Here is a 27,535-nt window from a genome sequence, read left to right as displayed (position 1 = left end):
GGCATTTAATCATATCCCAAGCCTTTAGAGTAGATTTAACAGCCAAATTACCATCTGAAGCCTCAGTCTTTGATTCTGAGTGAAAGGGTCCAGGCCGCTCCGTATCCAGCCTACCAGATACTGAAATTGAGAATCTAACTGGTATCACTTAATGTTAGGGACTGCCATCCCATGTCATGGGAATTGAAACTTTGCAGATTTAAGTTGTGGTCTCTTATGATTCCAGATAAATATTCATAACCAATTATTTACTGTCTTATTTACTGTCTTGGGGTTAGGGACCTCAAGAAGTCTTCGCTGTACATGTTCAGTGCAAGTCCAGTTCTGTCACTGCTGGAGTCTTCAAATTCACAGGGAGCATTTTTGGGACACAGACCTTGGACAGGTTCAGAGATGGCTGACCTTGACCTATTTTAAGAGGTCAAAAGGTCACAGTTTGGTATTGTTCTGCACATAAAGGGTAATTTAGCATTGTGTTGTAAAATTGTAGGAGACATTCTTAAAATAACAAAATAACCCTTTAACAGTCCCACAACGGGGAAATTTCCCATGTTCCAGCAGCACAGGGACAGTCACAGAACAACAGCACAAATATGCCAAATAAGGTTAAAGTAAAATAATGACCAAAATATGGAAGTCAAGTTCTGTGCAGAACAATATATACAGTAGAACAGATCACACAGCAGGAAGAATGTTTCCTAATGTTACACACAAGTGTGCAAGTACAGAATGTGTAGTATTATTGCAAATGGCAGACCAACTGTTACTCTAACGGTATTAGTGGGGTGTGAGTGGTGTGTGAGTGGAGCAGTGCTGGCTGTGGAGTCAAACAGCAGCAGGAAGAAAGACATGTGGTGTCGCTCCACACAGAGCGTGAAGGAGCAGCCCGTCACTGAAGGAGCTTCCCGGTGCAGTCAGCGTGTCACTCACGGGGTGAGAGGCCTTCTCCAGCAGGGCTGACAGCTTAGCCGTCGTCTTCCTGCTCTGAGCCCAGGGGGCGTCCCAGGTCAGAGCTGGCCGCCCTGATCACAGCAGACCTCTCCATAAAAATTAAACGACAAATTTTTAAAAACCACTTTCACATTTTTATATTTAATGTTCATTCTCCAGCTGTCATTAAGGCTGTTTTCAATCACCAAAAAAGAAGTTAACCAGTAACAATGAACTGAACCACAAACAAACAAAAACCCTCCAACCACATGGGGAAGAAGATGTGCTTTGATTAATAAGAAACATGATCAATCAAATCAATCAATCAATTTTTTTATATAGCGCCAAATCACAACAAACAGTTGCCGCAAGGCGCTTTATATTGTAAGGCAAGGCCATACAATAATTATGTAAAACCCCAACGGTCAAAACGACCCCCTGTGAGCAAGCACTTGGCTACAGTGGGAAGGAAAAACTCCCTTTTAACAGGAAGAAACCTCCAGCAGAACCAGGCTCAGGGAGGGGCAGTCTTCTGCTGAGACTGGTTGGGGCTGAGGGAGAGAACCAGGAAAAAGACATGCTGTGGAGGGGAGCAGAGATCGATCACTAATGATTAAATGCGGAGTGATGCATACGGAGCAAAAAGAGAAAGAAACACTCAGTGCATCATGGGAACCCCCCAGCAGTCTAAGTCTATAGCACCATAACTAAGGGATGTTCCAGGGTCACCTGATCCAGCCAATGAAGAGAGGCCAATATGGGTGAGATATGCTCTCTCCTACTAGTCCCCGTCAGTACTCTAGCTGCAGCATTTTGAATTAACTGAAGGCTTTTTAGGGAACTTTTAGGACAACCTGATAATAATGAATTACAATAATCCAGCCTAGAGGAAATAAATGCATGAATTAGTTTTTCAGCATCACTCTGAGACAAGACCTTTCTGATTTTAGAGATATTGCGTAAATGCAAAAAAGCAGTCCTACATATTTGTTTAATATGCGCTTTGAATGACATATCCTGATCAAAAATGACTCCAAGATTTCTCACAGTATTACTAGAGGTCAGGGTAATGCCATCCAGAGTAAGGATCTGGTTAGACACCATGTTTCTAAGATTTGTGGGGCCAAGTACAATAACTTCAGTTTTATCTGAGTTTAAAAGCAGGAAATTAGAGGTCATCCATGTCTTTATGTCTGTAAGACAATCCTGCAGTTTAGCTAATTGGTGTGTGTCCTCTGGCTTCATGGATAGATAAAGCTGGGTATCATCTGCGTAACAATGAAAATTTAAGCAATACCGTCTAATAATACTGCCTAAGGGAAGCATGTATAAAGTGAATAAAATTGGTCCTAGCACAGAACCTTGTGGAACTCCATAATTAACTTTAGTCTGTGAAGAAGATTCCCCATTTACATGAACAAATTGTAATCTATTAGACAAATATGATTCAAACCACTGCAGCGCAGTGCCTTTAATACCTATGGCATGCTCTAATCTCTGTAATAAAATTTTATGGTCAACAGTATCAAAAGCAGCACTGAGGTCTAACAGAACAAGCACAGAGATGAGTCCACTGTCTGAGGCCATAAGAAGATCATTTGTAACCTTCACTAATGCTGTTTCTGTACTATGATGAATTCTAAAACCTGACTGAAACTCTTCAAATAGACCATTCCTCTGCAGATGATCAGTTAGCTGTTTTACAACTACCCTTTCAAGAATTTTTGAGAGAAAAGGAAGGTTGGAGATTGGCCTATAATTAGCTAAGATAGCTGGGTCAAGTGATGGCTTTTTAAGTAATGGTTTAATTACTGCCACCTTAAAAGCCTGTGGTACATAACCAACTAACAAAGATAGATTGATCATATTTAAGATCGAAGCATTAAATAATGGTAGGGCTTCCTTGAGCAGCCTGGTAGGAATGGGGTCTAATAAACATGTTGATGGTTTGGATGAAGTAACTAATGAAAATAACTCAGACAGAACAATCGGAGAGAAAGAGTCTAACCAAATACCGGCATCACTGAAAGCAGCCAAAGATAACAATATGTCTTTGGGATGGTTATGAGTAATTTTTTCTCTAATAGTTAAAATTTTGTTAGCAAAGAAAGTCATGAAGTCATTACTAGTTAAAGTTAATGGAATACTCAGCTCAATATGATGTCATATAGACATGAGATGATGTCACAGAACACTTCTGTAGACTAAAGGTCATGCAGCACAATGACCATGTGCTGTGGGCGGGGCCTGACACATGGGCCCTGCAGTCCTGTTCAGCCACGCCCCCAAACACCACCAGCAGACTCTGCCTTCTGTGTTGTTGATTGTTGAATAAACATCAATAAACACTGAGTTTCTCTCAGTGTTTATTATTGTTGTGTTAGTTTGGCTAGATTTACAGTTTACAAACATTTTACAATCTCCATGGCAACAAATAATCCACTTGATTAGTAGATTAGATTAATAAATCCACTTGATTTCGACATGTTTTCACTGAAAAATAATGGCTTTCTTTTTAATTTGATGATTTTCATTGGCTCATATGTTCATTGTGATTTAACTGCTTGTTTACAGTTTTTAATTCTGCATATTTTGGAGCGTTCCTGCCCTCCCACAGAACAGAGATCGAGGAGGATGAGCTGACATGGTGTGTGGGTGGAGCTTTCAGCTGTGTGGGTGGAGCTTTCAGCTGTGCACACTGTGTTTTTGACAGATGTAGGGCAGCTTGGTGGAGCAGTGCAGGTCGTTGAGGCGTCCATTAGTCCCCAAGTTAACGCAGTCTTCAGACCCAGTACCGAGTCCGTGACCAGTCCAACGATCAGGCTGACCGGGCTTCCAGCGCCTTCCAGAAAATGTGAAAAAAAAATAAAAAATCAACGCCACAAAATTCTGCTTAGCTAGATAACATAATATCAGCTAACCAGCAACATTTGACCACATTTAATAATCACAACAACACTGGAACATATAGGTTTATCACAGTGTTAGCATGCTAACACTGTTTGCATAATGTAATCAGCACAGAGTGTTAGCATACTTCATCGGTGTAGCCTGTTCACCCCAGTGGTGGCACAGTTCCACTAATCCACTAACAGCTAATTATCAAAGATAATGTTTTCATTAGCGGATTAGCTTTTCAGATAACTTTGAAAACCATCAGTGGACCAATTAGCTTCCAATAAATTTAGGTCCGATCATTTTTAGACCACTAACATATTTTTGCAGACATGGTGAATAAAGCTTTACAGTTAAAAAAAACATTTGTGAAGTCTGAAATCAAAGATTTTAGTACCTCCCTGTTATGTGTTTTGTAGCAGACAGACAGCTACAAGAGGTACAGCTCTATCCCCTGCAGGCAGAGGATAGAGCTGATTAACAGAGAGAAATTAAGGGGGGGGGGGGGGGGGGGGGGGGAGATAATTTCACTTCACATCATACAGACTTACCGGCATATCACCCAAGTCATGCACAGGCATACAGTTTTGACTTATTGTTAAATTTTTAAATAAATTAAATTAATGTCATGTCTGTTTTATGAAGTGAATATATCAGCTATATGTTTTAGTTTTAAATTAATGCACTAATTTGGAAGGTTTTAGTGTTTAGACACATGCTGCAGTGCATTATGAGTAAATTAGTTCCTGACATGGCTGGTTCGCTGCACACACACAACTTACTGAAATGTGTGATGGGTTTTATGAATAAATCTGTATTTATAAATGTCACTTTTTCATTTGTAAAGAAAAGGGCAATTTGAACACTGAAAATTCTGTTTGTTAAGTGGATTCAGTACTTTTAGCAGATGTGTGGCACTTGGTATTCATACTGCCATGAACACTGCATCCACTACTGATAGAACACTGCCAAACTTTCAGAATTAGTGCATTACTTTAAAACTAAAACATATAGCTGATATTTTCACTTTATAAAGTGACAGATGTGACATTAATTTAAATAACTTGTGTGGAAATAATTTAATATTTTAACCATAAGTCAAAACTGTATGCCTGTGCACGACTTGGGTGATATGCCAGCGAGTCTGTATGGTGTGAAGAGAAATTGTCTATTTTCTCCTCTTTCTTCCTTTTGCTCTTCACCTCCTTTCTCTCTGGGTACCATGTCTCTTTTGCTGAGAGAAGGCTGATCTGACACAGAAGCGCTGGCACGTTGTTATGTTTGTAGTTGCTAGTGTACTGAAGTCAATACTGAAAGTTATCGGTATAGCTTTTATCTGTAACTTCCGCAAATTTTTTTTTTTTTTTTAGGGGTTTATTGGTTTAGCTTTATCAAAGATAACTTCAAAGTTAACTTTTTGGTTAGCTGTGCCCACCACTGGTTAACCTTAACACAATGTGTAAACACTGTTAGCATAATACAGCCAGTGAACCTGCGTGGTGAGGCGTTAAAGTGACTGACCTGCGCTCCATCACGTATGGCGTCTGGTTGGACCACTCCCAACTCCCCGTTTTGCCAATACTCAAACCGACCCAGTATAACACTCCATGAGTGTGCTTGACCACAAAGTCCTTAAAAGACATACACAGCAGATTAGTCCTACAATCAGGTTTCAGTACTGAGTGAGTGACAGACAGACGTCTCACTCTGGAACAAAGCTTTGTACAACACTTCAGAAAGTAATTGGCGCTCTCAGTGGACCGTCTCACCCACTCCTCCTCCGTGTTGAGTATGACCAGGTGAGCTTCCTGTCCCCTGCACCAGTCTCTGGATTCTTCCCATGACAGGACAGACGAGCTGAAGAAATAACAGCTGGACCCCAAACGTTCCCAAGCCAGAGGACAGCACATGTCTCCTGCTGTGCCTGAGACAGACAGACAGAGAGGTGAGGGCGCAGACAGACAGAGAGGTGAGGGCGCAGACAGACAGACACTTGTATTCACTCAGCGGTCAGAAATTTGGGTGTCACATTTGACCAGGCTCTGAAATTTAACGTTACCCGTCTTGGGCAATCATGTTTCTTCCATGTACGGAACATTGCCCGCCTTAGAAACATTGTGTCTCAAGCTGAGGTGGAACAGATCATTTATGACTATTTCTTTACATCTTATTACTGTAATTTGCTGTTCCCTAGCTTCAGTAAGTCTTCGCTAGACCGCCTACAGATGGCTCAGAATGCGGCTGCAAGGCTCCTTACAAGGTCTTCTAAGTGGTCTCGCGTAACCCTGTTCTGTCCTCTGCACTGGCTCCCGATTCAGTTCAGACTGCAGTTTAAAATATTGATGACTTTTAGAGTGCTGCACGGTCAAATGCCACTTTACATCAGTGAACTCTTGCACCTGTATGTGACAAGTACATCTCTGAGGTCCTCGGACCAGAACCTGTTGGCTGTACCAAGGTCAAGGATGAAGACCAAAGGAGACAGTACATTTGAGGTCATGGCACTCAAACTGTGGACAGTACTGCAACTACACCTACGATCCGTGGACTCGGTTGGAACTGTCAAGGAGAAGCTCAAGACCTATTTGTACAGACTCACTTTTAATTAGTTTGATGTTATTGCTGCTTTTAGTTTCTGTATTTTTAACTCAGCTAAGGAGGTTATGTTTTCGGTCACGTCCGTTTGTTTGTTGGTTGGTTTGTTGGCAGGATTACTCAAAAAATCCTCAACAGATTTCAACTAAATTTTTACCAGGGGTGTATCTTGGCCTAACGTAGAAGTCATTAAATTTTGGCAATGATCTGGAACACGATCCGGATCCAGTAATTTTTAAGGTTTCTTTATCATTACGGGATAGGGCCAATTTCAACATTTTTGCATCTAACTTCATGAAGACGGGTCACAAAGGCTGAACAAAAATTAAGTCACAACACAACAATAATTTAGCATTTGTTTCTCCTCATTGAATAAACTTATTAGAAAATTTTTAAAAAACTTGTGTAGTTCATGCAGTTTCTCTTTATACACTCAACAAAAATATAAACGCAACACTTTTGGTTTTGCTCCCATTTTGTATGAGATGAACTCAAAGATCTAAAACTTTTCCACATACACAATATCACCATTTCCCTCAAATATTGTTCACAAACCAGTCTAAATCTGTGATAGTGAGCACTTCTCCTTTGCTGAGATAATCCATCCCACCTCACAGGTGTGCCATATCAAGATGCTGATTAGACACCATGATTAGTGCACAGGTGTGCCTTAGACTGCCCACAATAAAAGGCCACTCTGAAAGGTGCAGCTCAATGGGTGACATGTCCGGTGAGTATGCCGGCCATGCAAGAACTGGGACATTTTCAGCTTCCAAGAATTGTGTACAGATCCTTGCAACATGGGGCCGTGCATTATCCTGCTGCAACATTAGGTGATGTTCTTGGATGTATGGCACAACAATGGGCCTCAGGATCTCGTCACGGTATCTCTGTGCATTCAAAATGACATCAATAAAATGCACCTGTGTTCTTCGTCCATAACAGACGCCTGCCCATACCATAACCCCACCGCCACCATGGGCCACTCGATCCACAACATTGACATCAGAAAACCGCTCACCCACACAACGCCACACATGCTGTCTGCCATCTGCCCTGAACAGTGTGAACCGGGATTCATCCGTGAAGAGAACACCTCTCCAATGTGCCAAACGCCAGCGAATGTGTGCATTTGCCCACTCAAGTCGGTTACGACGACGAACTGGAGTCAGGTCGAGACCCCGATGAGGACGACGAGCATGCAGATGAGCTTCCCTGAGACGGTTTCTGACAGTTTGTGCAGAAATTCTTTGGTTATGCAAACCGATTGTTTCAGCAGCTGTCCGAGTGGCTGGTCTCAGACGATCTTGGAGGTGAACATGCTGGATGTGGAGGTCCTGGGCTGGTGTGGTTACACGTGGTCTGCGGTTGTGAGGCTGGTTGGATGTACTGACAAATTCTCTGAAACACCTTTGGAGACGGCTTATGGTAGAGAAATGAACATTCAATACACAAGCAACAGCTCTGGTTGACATTCCTGCTGTCAGCATGCCAATTGCACGCTCCCTCAAATCTTGCGACATCTGTGGCATTGTGCTGTGTGATAAAACTGCACCTTTCAGAGTGGCCTTTTATTGTGGGCAGTCTAAGGCACACCTGTGCACTAATCATGGTGTCTAATCAGCATCTTGATATGGCACACCTGTGAGGTGGGATGGATTATCTCAGCAAAGGAGAAGTGCTCACTATCACAGATTTAGACTGGTTTGTGAACAATATTTGAGGGAAATGGTGATATTGTGTATGTGGAAAAAGTTTTAGATCTTTGAGTTCATCTCATACAAAATGGGAGCAAAACCAAAAGTGTTGCGTTTATATTTTTGTTGAGTGTAAATACATTTGCTGAAGATCTAAGGGTTTAACCACAGAATCTGAAACATGACGGTAGATGCGTGAAACGACATAGGTATTCCATGTGACGTCAGTGGCCCGATGGCCTTGGCGAAGGTTTGCACTCTCCGAGTGCTTCTAGTTATTTCTGTGTTCTTAAAATCTTGTACAGCACTTTGTGATTTTATCTTGAAAAGTGCTGTACAAATAAACTTTACTTACAGACACACAATCCAATCAGAGTGCAGACAGACAGATGGTGTGTGTGTACCGTTGTGGGCGATGTTTTCCAAGGAACATTTGAGTCCTACAATGGTCTTCCTCACAGACTCCAGAACCGACAGCTGTTTCAATGCCTCAGACAATGAGCACATCATGATCATCATAATTATCAGTCACCATAATATCATTAACAGTCACCATAATATCATAATTATCAGTCACCATAATATCACCATTAACAGTCACCATAATTATCAGTCACCATAATATCATCATTAACAGTCACCATAATTATCAGTCATCATAATATCATCAAAAGTCACCATAATTATCAGTCACCATAATATCATCAACAGTCACCATAATCATCAGTCACCATAATATCACCATTAACAGTCACCATAATTCACAGTCACCATCATAATTATCAGTCACCATAATATCACCATTAACAGTCACCATCATAATTATCAGTCACCATAATATCACCATTAACAGTCACCATAATATCACCATTAACAGTCACCATAATTATCAGCCACCATAATATCACCATTAACAGTCACCATAATTCACAGTCACCATAATATCACCATTAACAGTCACCATAATTCAGTCACCATAATTCACAGTCACCATAATATCACCATTAACAGTCACCATAATTCACAGTCACCATAATATCACCATTAACAGTCACCATAATTAACAGTCACCATAATTATCAGTCACCATAATATCACCATTAACAGTCACCATAATTAACAGTCACCATAATTATCAGTCACCATAATATCATCAACAGTCACCATAATTCACAGTCATCATAATTATCAGTCACCATAATATCATCATTAACAGTCACCATAATTCACAGTCACCATAATTATCAGTCACCATAATATCATCATTAATAGTCACCATAATTATCAGTCACCATAATATCATCATTAACAGTCACCATAATTATCAGTCACCATAATATCATCATTAACAGTCACCATAATTCACAGTCATCATAATTATCAGTCACCATAATATCATCATTAATAGTCACCATAATTCACAGTCATCATAATTAACAGTCACCATAATATCACCATTAACCGTCACCATAATTCACAGTCATCATAATTAACAGTCACCATAATATCACCATTAACAGTCACCACAATTCACAGTCATCATAATTAACAGTCACCATAATATCACCATTAACAGTCACCATAATTATCAGTCACCATAATATCACCATTAACAGTCACCATAGTTCACAATCATAATTATCAGTCACCATAATATCACCATTAACAGTCACCACAATTCACAGTCATCATAATTAACAGTCACCATAATATCATCATTAACAGTCACCATAATTATCAGTCACCATAATATCATCATTAACAGTCACCATAATTCACAGTCACCATAATTATCAGTCACCATAATATCATCATTAATAGTCACCATAATTATCAGTCACCATAATATCATCATTAACAGTCACCATAATTATCAGTCACCATAATATCATCATTAACAGTCACCATAATTCACAGTCATCATAATTAACAGTCACCATAATATCACCATTAACAGTCACCATAATTCACAGTCATCATAATTAACAGTCACCATAATATCACCATTAACCGTCACCATAATTCACAGTCATCATAATTAACAGTCACCATAATATCACCATTAACAGTCACCACAATTCACAGTCATCATAATTAACAGTCACCATAATATCACCATTAACAGTCACCATAATTATCAGTCACCATAATATCACCATTAACAGTCACCATAGTTCACAATCATAATTATCAGTCACCATAATAATCAGTCACCATAATATCATCATTATCAGTCACCATAATATCATCATTATCAGTCACCATAATATCACCATTAACAGTCACCATAGTTCACAATCATAATTATCAGTCACCATAATAATCAGTCACTATAATATCATCATTATCAGTCACCATAATATCATCTTTAACAGTCACCATAATAATCACTCACCATAATATCATCATTATCAGTCACCATAATTCACAGTCATCATAATTATCAGTCACCATAATATCACCATTAACAATCATCATCACCATAATTATCAGTCACCATAATATCACCATTAACAGTCACCATAATTATCAGTCACCATAATATCACCATTCACAGTCATCATAATTATCAGTCACCATAATTCACAGTCATCATAATTAACAGTCACCATAATATCACAGTCATCATAATTAACAGTCACCATAATATCACCATTAACAGTCACCATAATTCACAGTCATCATAATTAACAGTCACCATAATATCACCATTAACAGTCACCATAATTCACAGTCACCATAATTCACAGTCATCATAATTAACAGTCACCATAATATCACCATTAACAGTCATCATCATAATTAACAGTCACCATAATATCACCATTAACAGTCACCATCATAATTATCAGTTACCATAATATCACCATTAACAGTCACCATAATTATCAGTCACCATAATATCACCATTAACAGTCACCATAATTATCAGTCACCATAATATCACCATTAACAGTCACCATAGTTCACAATCATAATTATCAGTCACCATAATAATCAGTCACCATAATATCATCATTATCAGTCACCATAATATCATCATTATCAGTCACCATAATATCACCATTAACAGTCACCATAGTTCACAATCATAATTATCAGTCACCATAATAATCAGTCACCATAATATCATCATTATCAGTCACCATAATATCATCATTAACAGTCACCATAATAATCACTCACCATAATATCATCATTATCAGTCACCATAATTCACAGTCATCATAATTATCAGTCACCATAATATCACCATTAACAGTCATCATCATCACCATAATTATCAGTCACCATAATATCACCATTAACAGTCACCATAATTATCAGTCACCATAATATCACCATTAACAGTCACCATAGTTCACAATCATAATTATCAGTCACCATAATAATCAGTCACCATAATATCATCATTATCAGTCACCATAATATCATCATTAACAGTCACCATAATAATCACTCACCATAATATCATCATTATCAGTCACCATAATTCACAGTCATCATAATTATCAGTCACCATAATATCACCATTAACAGTAATCATCATCACCATAATTATCAGTCACCATAATATCACCATTAACAGTCACCATAATTATCAGTCACCATAATATCACCATTAACAGTCACCATAGTTCACAATCATAATTATCAGTCACCATAATAATCAGTCACCATAATATCATCATTATCAGTCACCATAATATCACCATTAACAGTCATCATAATTATCAGTCACCATAATATCATCATTAACAGTCACCATAATTATCAGTCACCATAATATCACCATTAACAGTCACCATAATTATCAGTCACCATAATATCACCATTAACAGTCACCATAGTTCACAATCATAATTATCAGTCACCATAATTAACACTCACCATAATATCATCATTATCAGTCACCATAATATCACCATTAACACTCACCATAATTAACACTCACCATAATATCACCATGAACACTCACCATAATTAACAGTCATCATCATCATAATTATCAGTCACCATAATATCATCATTAACAGTCACCATAATTATCAATCACCACAATATCATCATTAACAGTCACCATAATTATCAGTCACCATAATATCATCATTAACAGTCACCATAATTATCAGTCACCATAATATCATAATTATCAGTCACCATAATATCACCATTAACAGTCATCATCATCATTATCAGTCACCATAATATCACCATTAACAGTCATCATAATTCACAGTCACCATAATTCACAGTCACCATAATATCATCATTCACAGTCACCATAATTCACAGTCACCATAATATCATCATTAACAGTCACCATAATTCACAGTCACCATAATTCACAGTCACCATAATATCATCATTAACAGTCACCATAATTCACAGTCACCATAATATCATCATTAACAGTCACCATAATTCACAGTCACCATAATTCACAGTCACCATAATTCACAGTCACCATAATTAACAGTCACCATAATATCACCATTAACAGTCACCATAATTCACAGTCATCATAATTATCAGTCACCATAATATCACCATTAACAGTCACCATAATTCACAGTCATCATAATTATCAGTCACCATAATATCATCACCATTAACACTCACCATAATTAACAGTCATCATAATTATCAGTCACCATATCATCATCACTATTAACAGTCACCATAATTAACAGTCACCATATCATCTCCATTAACAGTCACCATAATTAACAGTCACCATATCATCTCCATTAACAGTCACCATAATTCACAATCATAATTATCAGTCACCATAATATCACCATAATTCACAGTCATCATAATTATCAGTCACCATAATATCACCATAATTCACAGTCATCATAATTCACAGTCATCATAATTATCAGTCACCATAATATCATCATATCATCATTAACAGTCACCATAATTCACAGTCATCATAATTATCAGTCACCATAATATCATCATATCATCATTAACAGTCACCATAATTCACAGTCATCATAATTATCAGTCACCATAATATCATCATATCATCATTAACAGTCACCATAATTCACAGTCATCATAATTATCAGTCACCATAATATCATCATATCATCATTAACAGTCACCATAATTCACAGTCATCATAATTATCAGTCACCATAATATCATCATATCATCATTAACAGTCACCATAATTCACAGTCATCATAATTATCAGTCACCATAATTCACAGTCATCATAATTATCAGTCACCATAATATCATTAACAGTCATAATTATCAGTCACCATAATTAACAGTCACCATAATTAACAGTCATCATCATAATTATCAGTCACCATAATATCACCATTAACAGTCACCATAATTAACAGTCATCATCATAATTATCAGTCACCATAATATCACCATTAACAGTCACCATAATTAACAGTCATCATCATAATTATCAGTCACCATATCACCATTAACAGTCACCATAATTAACAGTCATCATCATAATATCACCATTAACAGTCATCATCATAATTATCAGTCACCATAATATCACCATTAACAGTCACCATTATTCACAGTCATCATCATAATTATCAGTCATCGTCATCATAATATCATCAACAGTCACCATAATTCCCAGTCATCATAATTATCAGTCACCATAATATTACCATAATTCACAGTCACCATAATTATCAGTCACCATAATTCAATCATATCATAATTCACAGTCACCATAATTCACAGTCATCATAATTCAGTCACCATAATTCACAGTCATCATAATTATCAGTCACCATAATATCACCATTAACAGTCACCATAATATCACCATTAACAGTCACCATAATTCACAGTCATCATAATTATCAGTCACCATAATATCACCATTAACAGTCACCATAATTCACAGTCATCATAATTATCAGTCACCATAATATCACCATTAACAGTCACCATAATTATCAGTCACCATAATATCACCATTCACAGTCATCATAATTATCAGTCACCATAATTCACAGTCATCATAATTAACAGTCACCATAATATCACAGTCATCATAATTAACAGTCACCATAATATCACCATTAACAGTCACCATAATTCACAGTCATCATAATTAACAGTCACCATAATATCACCATTAACAGTCACCATAATTCACAGTCACCATAATTCACAGTCATCATAATTAACAGTCACCATAATATCACCATTAACAGTCATCATCATAATTAACAGTCACCATAATATCACCATTAACAGTCACCATCATAATTATCAGTTACCATAATATCACCATTAACAGTCACCATAATTATCAGTCACCATAATATCACCATTAACAGTCACCATAATTATCAGTCACCATAATATCACCATTAACAGTCACCATAGTTCACAATCATAATTATCAGTCACCATAATAATCAGTCACCATAATATCATCATTATCAGTCACCATAATATCATCATTATCAGTCACCATAATATCACCATTAACAGTCACCATAGTTCACAATCATAATTATCAGTCACCATAATAATCAGTCACCATAATATCATCATTATCAGTCACCATAATATCATCATTAACAGTCACCATAATAATCACTCACCATAATATCATCATTATCAGTCACCATAATTCACAGTCATCATAATTATCAGTCACCATAATATCACCATTAACAGTCATCATCATCACCATAATTATCAGTCACCATAATATCACCATTAACAGTCACCATAATTATCAGTCACCATAATATCACCATTAACAGTCACCATAGTTCACAATCATAATTATCAGTCACCATAATAATCAGTCACCATAATATCATCATTATCAGTCACCATAATATCATCATTAACAGTCACCATAATAATCACTCACCATAATATCATCATTATCAGTCACCATAATTCACAGTCATCATAATTATCAGTCACCATAATATCACCATTAACAGTAATCATCATCACCATAATTATCAGTCACCATAATATCACCATTAACAGTCACCATAATTATCAGTCACCATAATATCACCATTAACAGTCACCATAGTTCACAATCATAATTATCAGTCACCATAATAATCAGTCACCATAATATCATCATTATCAGTCACCATAATATCACCATTAACAGTCATCATAATTATCAGTCACCATAATATCATCATTAACAGTCACCATAATTATCAGTCACCATAATATCACCATTAACAGTCACCATAATTATCAGTCACCATAATATCACCATTAACAGTCACCATAGTTCACAATCATAATTATCAGTCACCATAATTAACACTCACCATAATATCATCATTATCAGTCACCATAATATCACCATTAACACTCACCATAATTAACACTCACCATAATATCACCATGAACACTCACCATAATTAACAGTCATCATCATCATAATTATCAGTCACCATAATATCATCATTAACAGTCACCATAATTATCAATCACCACAATATCATCATTAACAGTCACCATAATTATCAGTCACCATAATATCATCATTAACAGTCACCATAATTATCAGTCACCATAATATCATAATTATCAGTCACCATAATATCACCATTAACAGTCACCATAATTCACAGTCACCATAATATCACCATTAACAGTCACCATAATTCACAGTCACCATAATTCACAGTCACCATAATATCATCATTCACAGTCACCATAATTCACAGTCACCATAATATCATCATTAACAGTCACCATAATTCACAGTCACCATAATTCACAGTCACCATAATATCATCATTAACAGTCACCATAATTCACAGTCACCATAATATCATCATTAACAGTCACCATAATTCACAGTCACCATAATTCACAGTCACCATAATTCACAGTCACCATAATTAACAGTCACCATAATATCACCATTAACAGTCACCATAATATCACCATTAACAGTCACCATAATTCACAGTCATCATAATTATCAGTCACCATAATATCACCATTAACAGTCACCATAATTCACAGTCATCATAATTATCAGTCACCATAATATCATCACCATTAACACTCACCATAATTAACAGTCATCATAATTATCAGTCACCATATCATCATCACTATTAACAGTCACCATAATTAACAGTCACCATATCATCTCCATTAACAGTCACCATAATTAACAGTCACCATATCATCTCCATTAACAGTCACCATAATTCACAATCATAATTATCAGTCACCATAATATCACCATAATTCACAGTCATCATAATTATCAGTCACCATAATATCACCATAATTCACAGTCATCATAATTCACAGTCATCATAATTATCAGTCACCATAATATCATCATATCATCATTAACAGTCACCATAATTCACAGTCATCATAATTATCAGTCACCATAATATCATCATATCATCATTAACAGTCACCATAATTCACAGTCATCATAATTATCAGTCACCATAATATCATCATATCATCATTAACAGTCACCATAATTCACAGTCATCATAATTATCAGTCACCATAATATCATCATATCATCATTAACAGTCACCATAATTCACAGTCATCATAATTATCAGTCACCATAATATCATCATATCATCATTAACAGTCACCATAATTCACAGTCATCATAATTATCAGTCACCATAATATCATCATATCATCATTAACAGTCACCATAATTCACAGTCATCATAATTATCAGTCACCATAATATCATTAACAGTCATAATTATCAGTCACCATAATTAACAGTCACCATAATTAACAGTCATCATCATAATTATCAGTCACCATAATATCACCATTAACAGTCACCATAATTAACAGTCATCATCATAATTATCAGTCACCATAATATCACCATTAACAGTCACCATAATTAACAGTCATCATCATAATTATCAGTCACCATATCACCATTAACAGTCACCATAATTAACAGTCATCATCATAATATCACCATTAACAGTCATCATCATAATTATCAGTCACCATAATATCACCATTAACAGTCACCATTATTCACAGTCATCATCATAATTATCAGTCATCGTCATCATAATATCATCAACAGTCACCATAATTCCCAGTCATCATAATTATCAGTCACCATAATATTACCATAATTCACAGTCACCATAATTATCAGTCACCATAATTCAATCATATCATAATTCACAGTCACCATAATTCACAGTCATCATAATTCAGTCACCATAATTCACAGTCATCATAATTATCAGTCACCATAATATCACCATTAACAGTCACCATAATATCACCATTAACAGTCACCATAATTCACAGTCATCATAATTATCAGTCACCATAATATCACCATTAACAGTCACCATAATATCACCATTAACAGTCACCATAATTCACAGTCATCATAATTATCAGTCACCATAATATCACCATTAACAGTCACCATAATTCACAGTCATCATAATTATCAGTCACCATAATATCACCATTAACAGTCACCATAATATCACCATTAACAGTCACCATAATTCACAGTCATCATAATTATCAGCCATCATAATATCACCATTAACAGTCATCATAATATCACCATTAACAGTCACCATAATTCACTTAGTCATCATCATAATTATCAGTCATCATAATATCACCATTAACAGTCACCATAATTCACTTAGTCATCATCATAATTATCAGTCATCATAATATCACCATTAACAGTCACCATAATTCACTTAGTCATCATCATAATTATCAGTCATCATAATATCACCATTAACAGTCACCATAATTAACACAGTCATCATCATAATTATCAGTCATCATTAACAGTCACCATAATTAACACAGTCATCATCATAATTATCAGTCATCATCATTAACAGTCACCATAATTAACACAGTCATCATCATAATTATCAGTCACCATCATTAACACAGTCATCATCATAATTATCAGTCACCATCATTAACAGTCACCATAATTCACAGTCATCATAATTATCAGTCACCATAATATCACCATTAACAGTCACCATAATATCACCATTAACAGTCACCATAATTCACAGTCATCATAATTATCAGCCATCATAATATCACCATTAACAGTCATCATAATATCACCATTAACAGTCACCATAATTCACTTAGTCATCATCATAATTATCAGTCATCATAATATCACCATTAACAGTCACCATAATTCACTTAGTCATCATCATAATTATCAGTCATCATAATATCACCATTAGCAGTCACCATAATTCACTTAGTCATCATCATAATTATCAGTCATCATAATATCACCATTAACAGTCACCATAATTAACACAGTCATCATCATAATTATCAGTCATCATTAACAGTCACCATAATTAACACAGTCATCATCATAATTATCAGTCATCATCATTAACAGTCACCATAATTAACACAGTCATCATCATAATTATCAGTCACCATCATTAACACAGTCATCATCATAATTATCAGTCACCATCATTAACAGTCACCATAATTAACACAGTCATCATCATAATTATCAGTCACCATAATATCATCATTAACAGTCACCATAATTAACACAGTCATCATCATAATTATCAGTCACCATAATATCATCATTAACAGTCACCATAATTAACACAGTCATCATCATAATTATCAGTCACCATAATATCATCATTAACAGTCACCATAATTAACACAGTCATCATCATAATTATCAGTCACCATAATATCATCATTAACAGTCACCATAATTAACACAGTCATCATCATAATTATCAGTCACCATAATATCATCATTAACAGTCACCATAATTAACTTAGTCATCATCATAATTATCAGTCACCATAATATCATCAACAGTCACCATAATTAACTTAGTCATCATCATCATAGTCACCATAATATCATAACAGTCAACATAATTAACAGTCATCGTCATCATCGTAATTAACATCGTCATCATCATCATACAACCCCAATTCCAATGAAGTTGGGATGTTATGTAAAATGTAAATAAAAACAGAATACAATGCTGGGTGTGTGTATAAAGTTCTCCAGATTCTCTGAATTGTCTGATTATATTATGGACTGTAGATGATGGAATCCATAAATTCCATGCAATTGAACATTGAGAAACACTGTTCTTAAACTGTTCGACTATTTTTCATGCAGTTGTTCACAAAGTAGTGATCCTCACCCCATCGTTGCTTGTGAATGGCTGAGACTTTTTGGGATGCTCCTTTTGTACCCAATCATGACACAATTAGTGTCCTCAGTTCCCAAACGCTTATTGAGTGTTGTTAGAAGGAAAGGTGATATAACAGTGGTAAACATACCACTGTCCCAGCTTTTTTGAAACCTGTTGCAGGCATCCATTTCAAAATTAACAAATATTTGCACAAAAACAAAGTTTATCAGTTTGAACATTAAATATCTTGTCTTTGTGATGTCTTCAATTGAATACAGGTTGAAGAGGATTTGAAAATCATTGTATTCTGTTTTTATTTACATTTTACACAATGTCCCAACTTTATTGGAACTGGGGTTGTAATTAACAGTCATCACCACAATCATCGTCATCATCAATATAATTATATCATAATTAACGTCGCCATCATCATCATCAGTGACACTGTAAACTGACATAACCACGGTTACACGTTACTACAATAAGAGAAGTGTAGGACCACGTTAATTGTCATTGCCATGGGAACCGTGTGAGACTCACCTGAGATCAGCTGGTTCTTGTTTTGATCCACAGAAAGCTGCAGGTGGCACAGTTCTTCATCTGAAACCACACTTAGCATGTTAGCTTTGTGGAGCCATATTAGCAGTGAGTGCGTGCGAGACCTCTGATCCTGTGACCTCTGACCCAGGTCTCAGTTTAATAATGCAGAGGGATAGTTTGTTTTGGCCTGTGTGTGTGTGTGTTGTGATTTGGGCCTAACTTGGAGTTATTGATTTGTTTCTGAGAAACATCAGTCATAAGTTAAGGTCAAAGGTCAAACCTTTGGGCCAATGCCACTATATAGTAATTGGTCCTTGGATGACCTCAAGAGATTAAACTTAAGGTCATAAGTATTTATGACAGTTACATTTCACCTGCAACACTGACCCTTATTTAAATACAGTTACGTGGGTGATTAAATGATAATGTAGTGATATCAAAGGGAGGATGAACGGGTTCAGGGCCCCGTCACATCTTGACGATTTAGACCAAGTATGCCGATCGTATTCACTGGTATACCTAATAAATTATGCAGCTGTCACACTTTGACCATTGCTGACAGCCCCGTTTCCACCAAGTGGTTCAGGTCGGATGATGCGTGTCTGAACAGTTACGTCTAATGTTAGCCACGGAAGATGCAGGTACACCGGAGCCCACTCTGCTAAATATTCTGAAAGAGCTCCGCGATTCCAGAAAAGATAACAACGAGCAATGCTCGGACATAAAACGGAGCTGAAACGAGTTAATGATAGAGTGGAAGAAGCAGAAGGACACACTGAAGAGACAGTGTGTCATGATTTGAGGTGACGTGGCACAGAAGGTGGTTGGACACAAATGTAGACACAAAGACATTAGGGTTAGTAAAAAAAAACAAAAAACAAAAAGGCTTTATCTAATATAGAAGCAAAGGGTTCGGTACACAGTGCATCAGCGAGCGAGGTGGTGGTACAGATAGACGTAGAGCTGAGGCGTGGTCCAACAAAACAAGCAGGGTTCAGGTACACGGTGCAGTGGAGTTCAAAGGCAAGGTTAAAATCCGGACAGCCAATCAAACAAGCTCAAAAACAAGACAGAGAAGGGCTGGAACAACAACAAAAAGTATGACCAACTGGCAGGGAAGTGGTGAACTGAAGCTGCTTAAATAAGGGAGGTGATAATCATTGGAACTAGACACAGGTGTGGAGAACATTCAGGAAGGAGGTGTGGCCGAGAGAAACAAAGATGAAGGAAGCTGGTGCAAGATGGTGCAGTGAGACAAACACAAAGTGAACATGACCTGACAAAGACATGAAACTATTTCACTACTTGGCTCATGTTATATTCATCTTTGTTGTAAGTATTTACAATAGTTATTTGATTTGGGTTTATTTGCTATAATACTATTCAGTATCTCCATGTTTCCTTTATGTTGTTTTTATTATTTAGTATTTTTTCAAAGTATGATTTTTACAGTTCTGCATACGTTTATTTTTATAGTCCTTATATTTAATCTCTGCCTCTCTTGATTTACTTAATGAATTCTCTATATAGCATATTTTTCTTCTTACAAGCCTTTTGAAGACCTTTTGTTATCCATGGGTTAGCTTTATATTTATTATTTTTACTGTACTGTATAATTGGACACTGTTGTATATATTGATAATATGATATGTTTACAAATTCGGAATACGTTACATTAGCATCTTACTTTTCATATATAGAATTTCAGTCATGTAAAAGTGAATCATTTGGTTGCATTCGTTTACAGTATTGTATTTTCTCAGTACATTTTTTTAGTTAAATTAAGATCAGTTAATATAAAGATTGGTAAATGGTCAGCAATATCATTGGTAATAGGCCACTTAATGTTTTTGTATCAATATCATTTCTAAGCATGTTATCAATGAGAGTAACTGAATGTGAAGTTATTCTTGAAGGCCTAGTGATTTTTGGATATAGGTTTAAGCTGTACATGATATTAACAAAATACTGTTAGTTTATGCTGATATGGATTTAAAAGATCAACGTTTATATCTCCACAAACAATTACTCGTTTATTGCATTTCTGAGGAAAAAAAGAAAACTTCTCTGTCCAATTTTGAAAGTCTATATATATATAAATAAAAATCCACAAACCAAAAAAGGTAATTTGGTATAACTTCATGATGTAAACACACTGTTTCCTATAACTGATTATACCCAAGTTCATTCAACAACACAGGTATAACCATTAATAAACAAATACCCTTTACTTAAAATTTTCCAGTCCAAAAGCTCCCTTACCATCATGATTTTAGCTTCCTCTGGAGATCCATTTAATTTAATCAACAATTTCTCATCCAAGTCGCTTGTATTTTCTGTTTCCTGAGGATTCTGGTTTCTCTTGCTATGTTTGCATTTTTTTTGTCAGGTGTTCGTTGACATACACGTGTTCAGGTTAAGTTGTTTCCATTAAATTGGTATTCTGGTCATGTTGGGTTGGTGTTCTGGTCAAGTTGGGTTGGTGTTCTGGTCACATTGTTTCCATTAAATTGGTATTCTACTTAAGTTGGGTTGGTGTTCTGGTCAAGTTGGGGTGGTGTTCAAGTTGTTTCCATTAAATTGGTATTCTACTTAAGTTGGGGTGGTGTCCTGGTCAAGTTGGGTTGGTATTCAAGTCATTTCCATTAAATTGGTATTCTACTTAAGTTGGGTTGGTGTTCTGGTCACATTGGGTTGGTATTCAAGTTGTTTTCAATAAACTGGTGTTCTGCTTGAGTTGGGTTCACAGAGCTGTATATAAGAACTAGAGAGCACAGTTGCAATGCTGCCTATGTAACGTGAATGTGCCATCATGGAGAGCGATTTGCCATTTCCAAACTGGACAAAATATTGACTAAGTACCAAGATGTGAAATATTTTCATGTGCATTTTCAACACAGAAGCAAATACGGGCATGCACACACATGGAAAAAAAAGCTTGCAAAATACATGTTAAAATATCATTCTTACCTGAAAATTGAGCCAGTAAAATTACATTAAATTATGTAAGGAACATATTAAACTTAGACACCCATGATCAATGCCTTTGTGGATGATCACTCATGAGTCACATTTTATTCCAGGCACTGCCCAGCAGTATCAAGGTACAGAAGTTGAACATGTCATAATCCAAACAAATTAGTAGTGAAAGTTTACACAGATCTGACATCTTCCAAATTCTGCAGATATAACAAGGCACAATATCACCATACACACAATCCAGACTGGGCACACAGGCCGCACTAATCAATTCCACATGGTAAATCCATTTAAATGTAAGGTCTGCCTCTAACTAGCTAGTAAGCTAGAGACAGAATCGTCCCAATGATGACAGTATAGGCCTGCATACGCAGCTCAAGTCCGGGCTCACGTCAGTTCACGGGGCTACAATGTATGCAACCATTCATTTGTAGTATTGGCTTCCAAAAAAAATGGCAATGGAAATTCCTGACTTCCAAACATGTAAATAGGTTTGTTTCTTGACAAGATCTATCAGCAATATCAGTGTTACTATTTTGCATATTACAGTAAACGGGCATTCAAATGATGCACGCTACCTCGAGTTGCCGGTTTGAAAATGGTGATCATGCCTCCTTGCCAAGGTCGCAGACCGAACGGTCCCCACCCACCCCCCTAAAAATGGGCCCGCCTTCACTGTGCATGCGTGATTTTGGACCACAGCAGCTTGTCTGCGACGGAGTCTGCTCACCAAAGCGATCAAATGGATTAATGCGATTATTACCCATCAGATAATAAATGTAAACCCTGTTAAATCATTCTAAAGTCAGTTTTAAGCAGAAATGAGGCTGTTTTAAGCAGAAACTCTGCAAAATTCCGTGATCCTTTGAAATGACCAACGCGCAGTGAATGTATCAGCTAGCAGCTCGTTTAGCCATAGTGCTCTGATCGCTTCATCCGTCTGTTATGATGAAATAATACTGAATTTATGTGGAAATGATTGTTGTACAAAAGCTTCAGATATCTGTGGCTGAGACAGATGATGACTGGAGGAAGTATGAAGCAGAAATGAGGTGATAATCTGTGAACCGCAGCTAATGACGCATGCACAGTGAAGGCAGGGCGGACTGATTTTCAGGGGGACCGTTCAGTCTGCGACACTGGCACACATCTCAGTGTGACTGCCCTCTCTAGTTCTTATATATGGCTCTGGTTGGGTTACTTTAAATTGGTTTGTGTTCACGTTAAGTTGGTTACATTAAACTGGATAGTGTCCAGGGTTACATAAGTTGTTACAGTGGACCTTTGTGTGTGTGTGTTACCGTCACTATGCAGTACGGCGGCACTCAGTGATTGGACAACATGCGTCAGGTTGGAAACAGTCTGCTGCATAGAACTCAGATGACTGGACGTCTTTGTGTCTGTCCACACACAAGACAAATATCAGAATCACTGAACTGTGCAGCATCTTTCTACAACTCAAAGGATCTGAGACCATGGACTTTATTATTTCTCAAGTTAACCGAGTCAAATCTGTAAGCACGTTACAGCACAGCCAAGCTCATGTCAAGCTCGCTACACACTCGCTAGCTCAGTCGTAATAAGTCAGCAGTTAATAAAGGGAAAGACTTTGCTATGAGTGAGCTAAAGCACCATTAGCATGCATTAATGTGTAAACAAAGCAGGACGTCGTTTCCCCTCAAACAAATCCAACAACATTGATCAGAATTAACTTCAGAGGAATTCACAGTCTAAAATGTTAATATTCAAAACTCATTGTTGATAGTTAGTGATACTACACAGCTGACACATCAAAACTCACTTATGATTCCCAGAGCAATGATGACAGCAAGGACAACCGTAACCATGACAACAGGAAACAGCCACGGTCTGAACCTTGAAACACTGGACAGAGACCGGACGGTCTGGCAAACAGACCGAATGTTAGTACTGGTTATAACTACATGTGAATAAAACTGTGTCAAACTTAGACTACAATTCCCATCATGCTCCAGAAAATTGGCTTTGCAGTTCCAGCAGATCCCCCACAGGGTGGCATATGTTCAAAAAGTGTAACAGCTGAGAACTGAGACCCCACTCTCAGTGTATGGTCTCTATGACGATGAAGCTCTCAGCCAATTAGCAGCTGATGGTCAGGATTCAAAGGCTCAGATGAGCTAACCACAACCCAGATAAATGAGAGCAGATCCAGATCTCAGACTGTAGCAGCAAACCAGCTTTAGTACAAACAGGAAATGGACACCAAGATCTAAACCTTTCCAGGAAGGAGTGAAGTTAAGTAGTTTGGCACATTGTGTTTTTGCCCCGAGGATCAGACCCAGATTAAAGAAAGGACCCTGACCAAACAGGGCAGGGTTTGAAGAAATGCAATATAAATGTGACTGTGGGAAAGTTCAGAAGGTCTTCAAATGTGCAGGTAGATCCATAAATATTTAAAAAATCTCCAGTCTGTCATTTACAGATTACCAAAGACAATGATGAAGCAGGACCAGAACAAAGAGTTAAAGTTTGGACACTAACTGGGGGGGGGGAACGAGTCCGGGTCAACAGATTTGAAGGAGAGGAGAAAGGCCAGTATTTATGGGTAACAGCTTAGAGATCCATCAGGAAAGACCATGAAGGACTTTTCCTGGTATTAATAACAATTCTGTCAATGTTTCTTCAAAAATCTCTGCAGTCCTTTGACCTACCTTTGACCCAGAAGATTCCGTTGTCCGAGTCAAAATGGCGGCTGTACTCCGTCATGGTGGTGAGGTCTCCTGTTCTTCAGGATGCTTAGTTGGACAGCTTGGCCCACAAACCCAAACATGCTCTAGCTTCACTGTTAAGTCCAGTAAAGTTTATTTCATCCTGGGTTCTTCAAAATGAACACTATTTTGAAACAGGAGCTATTCTTGCCAACTCTTAAGAAACCACAACACATTTTCTCCTAAAACAGTTCCCTACAGATGGAGAACTTCCTTCAAACCAGAACTCAAACTGGATTTCCTTCTGGTCTTACCCACATCTTCAAATCGAGCCATGACAGCACCATCTGCATACATGGATAACCATGTATGCAGATGATGTTCAGTGTACGTACCAAACTCAAAACACTCACATGCAAAGCATGTATTATGTTTAAAGTGTTATAGCTGCTTTATAACAAACTAATAGTCATTAAACATGGCTTTTGATTTGATCTAGTTCACTAGTTCACTGAAAATTTAAGTTGAAAAACAAAATGTTTCCTCACATTATGAGTGTGTCGCACGCAGAACCTGTCCGGGAAGAAGAGAACAACACTTTGAATCCAAGTCTGCTGACTTCCTTCACTAATCACATCGCCTCTGAGTTCTGATTGGTTCCCTCTGCAATGAATCACTTTTGCTGAATCTCACACTCTCACTTCTCCAAAAGCTCAACATCTGTGAGGGAAGGAACACAGTTCCATCTGGACCCTCAGTTTGTCACCAAACAAAAACCTTCAGTGTGTCAGCCTGACGCGGCACAGAACAACAAACGACTTTATTGCAAGTCACATGACTCAGCCATGGTCAACACGAAGACCGTCCACACGGGAAGCCCGAGCGGGGTCTTCTGGTGCCGTTCAGTGTAAGGACCAAACAGAGTCGCTATGTCACAATCAAACAAACAAATATGCAGCCATCAGTTTAATGACTTGTGCTGACTTTCCTCAGCCAGCACGATGGCACCCCTCTTTTACCGCGAGGAAGTGCCTGACCTCATTGAGGTCAAGCTTCAGAGAGGTCATCGTTGAAGTAGAGGAGAATGGCAGGCGTGAAGAGGTCATGGTCCAACTCCTCCTCCTCGTCATGGATACCATTCTGGCTCAGCGTCCGACTCATGTCCAGCTGCACTCCATTGTACTTCCAGGTGTAGCTGGCAGCATGCGCGTTGTAGCGCAGGTACAGCTGGAAGATGTCTGCCAGCGTCTCCTCTGAACACACCTGAGCAACAAAGACAGCAAACACGTCTCATCCTCACCTGTCAGAGGACAAAAAGCTTCAGTGGCACCGGCATTCACCTCTAGCTGCTGCTCCTGAGACACCAGCGTGTTGACGATCCGGATCCACCTGGTTTTGGACGACAGCACCCCAACCTGGTAGCGTTTGTCCTTCCACCAGGGGAGTCCAAAATCACAATTCCAGTCAGTGCGAGGCCCGACTGGAGGCACGTGAACGAAGCGCCCCCTGGGGGTGCAGTACCTCAAACAGTTGCTGATTGGATCGATGTGCATCCGGATCTGAGGACAGAACACGCGACAGGTGAGCCGGAATCAAGTCAATGCTGCTCACCGATTTGCCCGACAGCACTCACGTCTTGCGTTTCTGGGTCGAACCAATAGCTGATGTCCTTTCCGGCACATTCCATGATGGGCAGCAGGAGAGCGTCCCCTGCAGGACACACCGCACATTACAGCTGCAAAAACAAAACATGCTGACCACAATGCTCTCAGGGTCTGTGCTGCTGACCTTTGTAGAGGTCAATCAGGGGGGTCAGGTTCCAGACTTTCCCCAAAAACGACACCCACAGGTCCTCACCGACGTTATGAGCAGCCACTTCCGCCGGTGTGAAATACCTCGGTCTGTCCATCACTGCCACAAAACAACTCCAACCAGTTTAACAGTTCTAACCAGTTCCAACTCTTACAGTCAGGGTTGGAGTTACCTAGTTAATCCTTTCCAACTG

General features: G+C 37.7%; 2 protein-coding genes across 3 annotated transcripts; both read right to left on the bottom strand.

Annotated features, from left to right (window-relative positions):
* Positions 1-3,508: 3,508 nt before the first annotated feature.
* LOC117505339 (C-type lectin domain family 10 member A-like) lies at positions 3,509-25,858 on the bottom strand. Of its 2 annotated transcripts, XM_034164976.1 has the most exons (8): positions 25,534-25,858; positions 24,645-24,747; positions 24,145-24,243; positions 19,865-19,924; positions 8,522-8,606; positions 5,595-5,749; positions 5,347-5,456; positions 3,627-3,772 (listed from the first exon to the last, which is right to left on the bottom strand). In XM_034164976.1, the coding sequence occupies exons 2-8, from the start codon at positions 24,688-24,690 to the stop codon at positions 3,749-3,751; spliced, it is 579 nt and encodes a 192-aa protein (XP_034020867.1). In that variant the 5' UTR covers positions 24,691-24,747; positions 25,534-25,858; the 3' UTR covers positions 3,627-3,748. The 2 variants fall into 2 exon arrangements, with proteins under 2 accessions (XP_034020866.1, XP_034020867.1); XM_034164975.1 differs by lacking the exon at positions 8,522-8,606 and having other exon boundaries at positions 3,509-3,772; positions 25,534-25,855.
* Positions 25,859-26,570: 712 nt separating this feature from the next.
* Positions 26,571-27,490, bottom strand: LOC117505068 (cytochrome b5 domain-containing protein 1). The gene is made up of 4 exons (XM_034164592.1): positions 27,319-27,490; positions 27,164-27,240; positions 26,871-27,089; positions 26,571-26,793 (listed from the first exon to the last, which is right to left on the bottom strand). Exons 1-4 carry the CDS (start codon positions 27,437-27,439, stop codon positions 26,578-26,580), a joined length of 633 nt encoding a protein of 210 aa, XP_034020483.1. The 5' UTR covers positions 27,440-27,490; the 3' UTR covers positions 26,571-26,577.
* Between the last annotated feature and the right edge of the window lie 45 nt (positions 27,491-27,535).

The sequence above is a fragment of the Thalassophryne amazonica genome, chromosome 23 (genome assembly GCF_902500255.1).
Source record: "Thalassophryne amazonica chromosome 23, fThaAma1.1, whole genome shotgun sequence".
Classification (NCBI taxonomy): domain Eukaryota; kingdom Metazoa; phylum Chordata; class Actinopteri; order Batrachoidiformes; family Batrachoididae; genus Thalassophryne; species Thalassophryne amazonica.
Note: the sequence above shows the minus strand (reverse complement) of the source record. Positions and strands in the feature narration are given on the sequence as shown.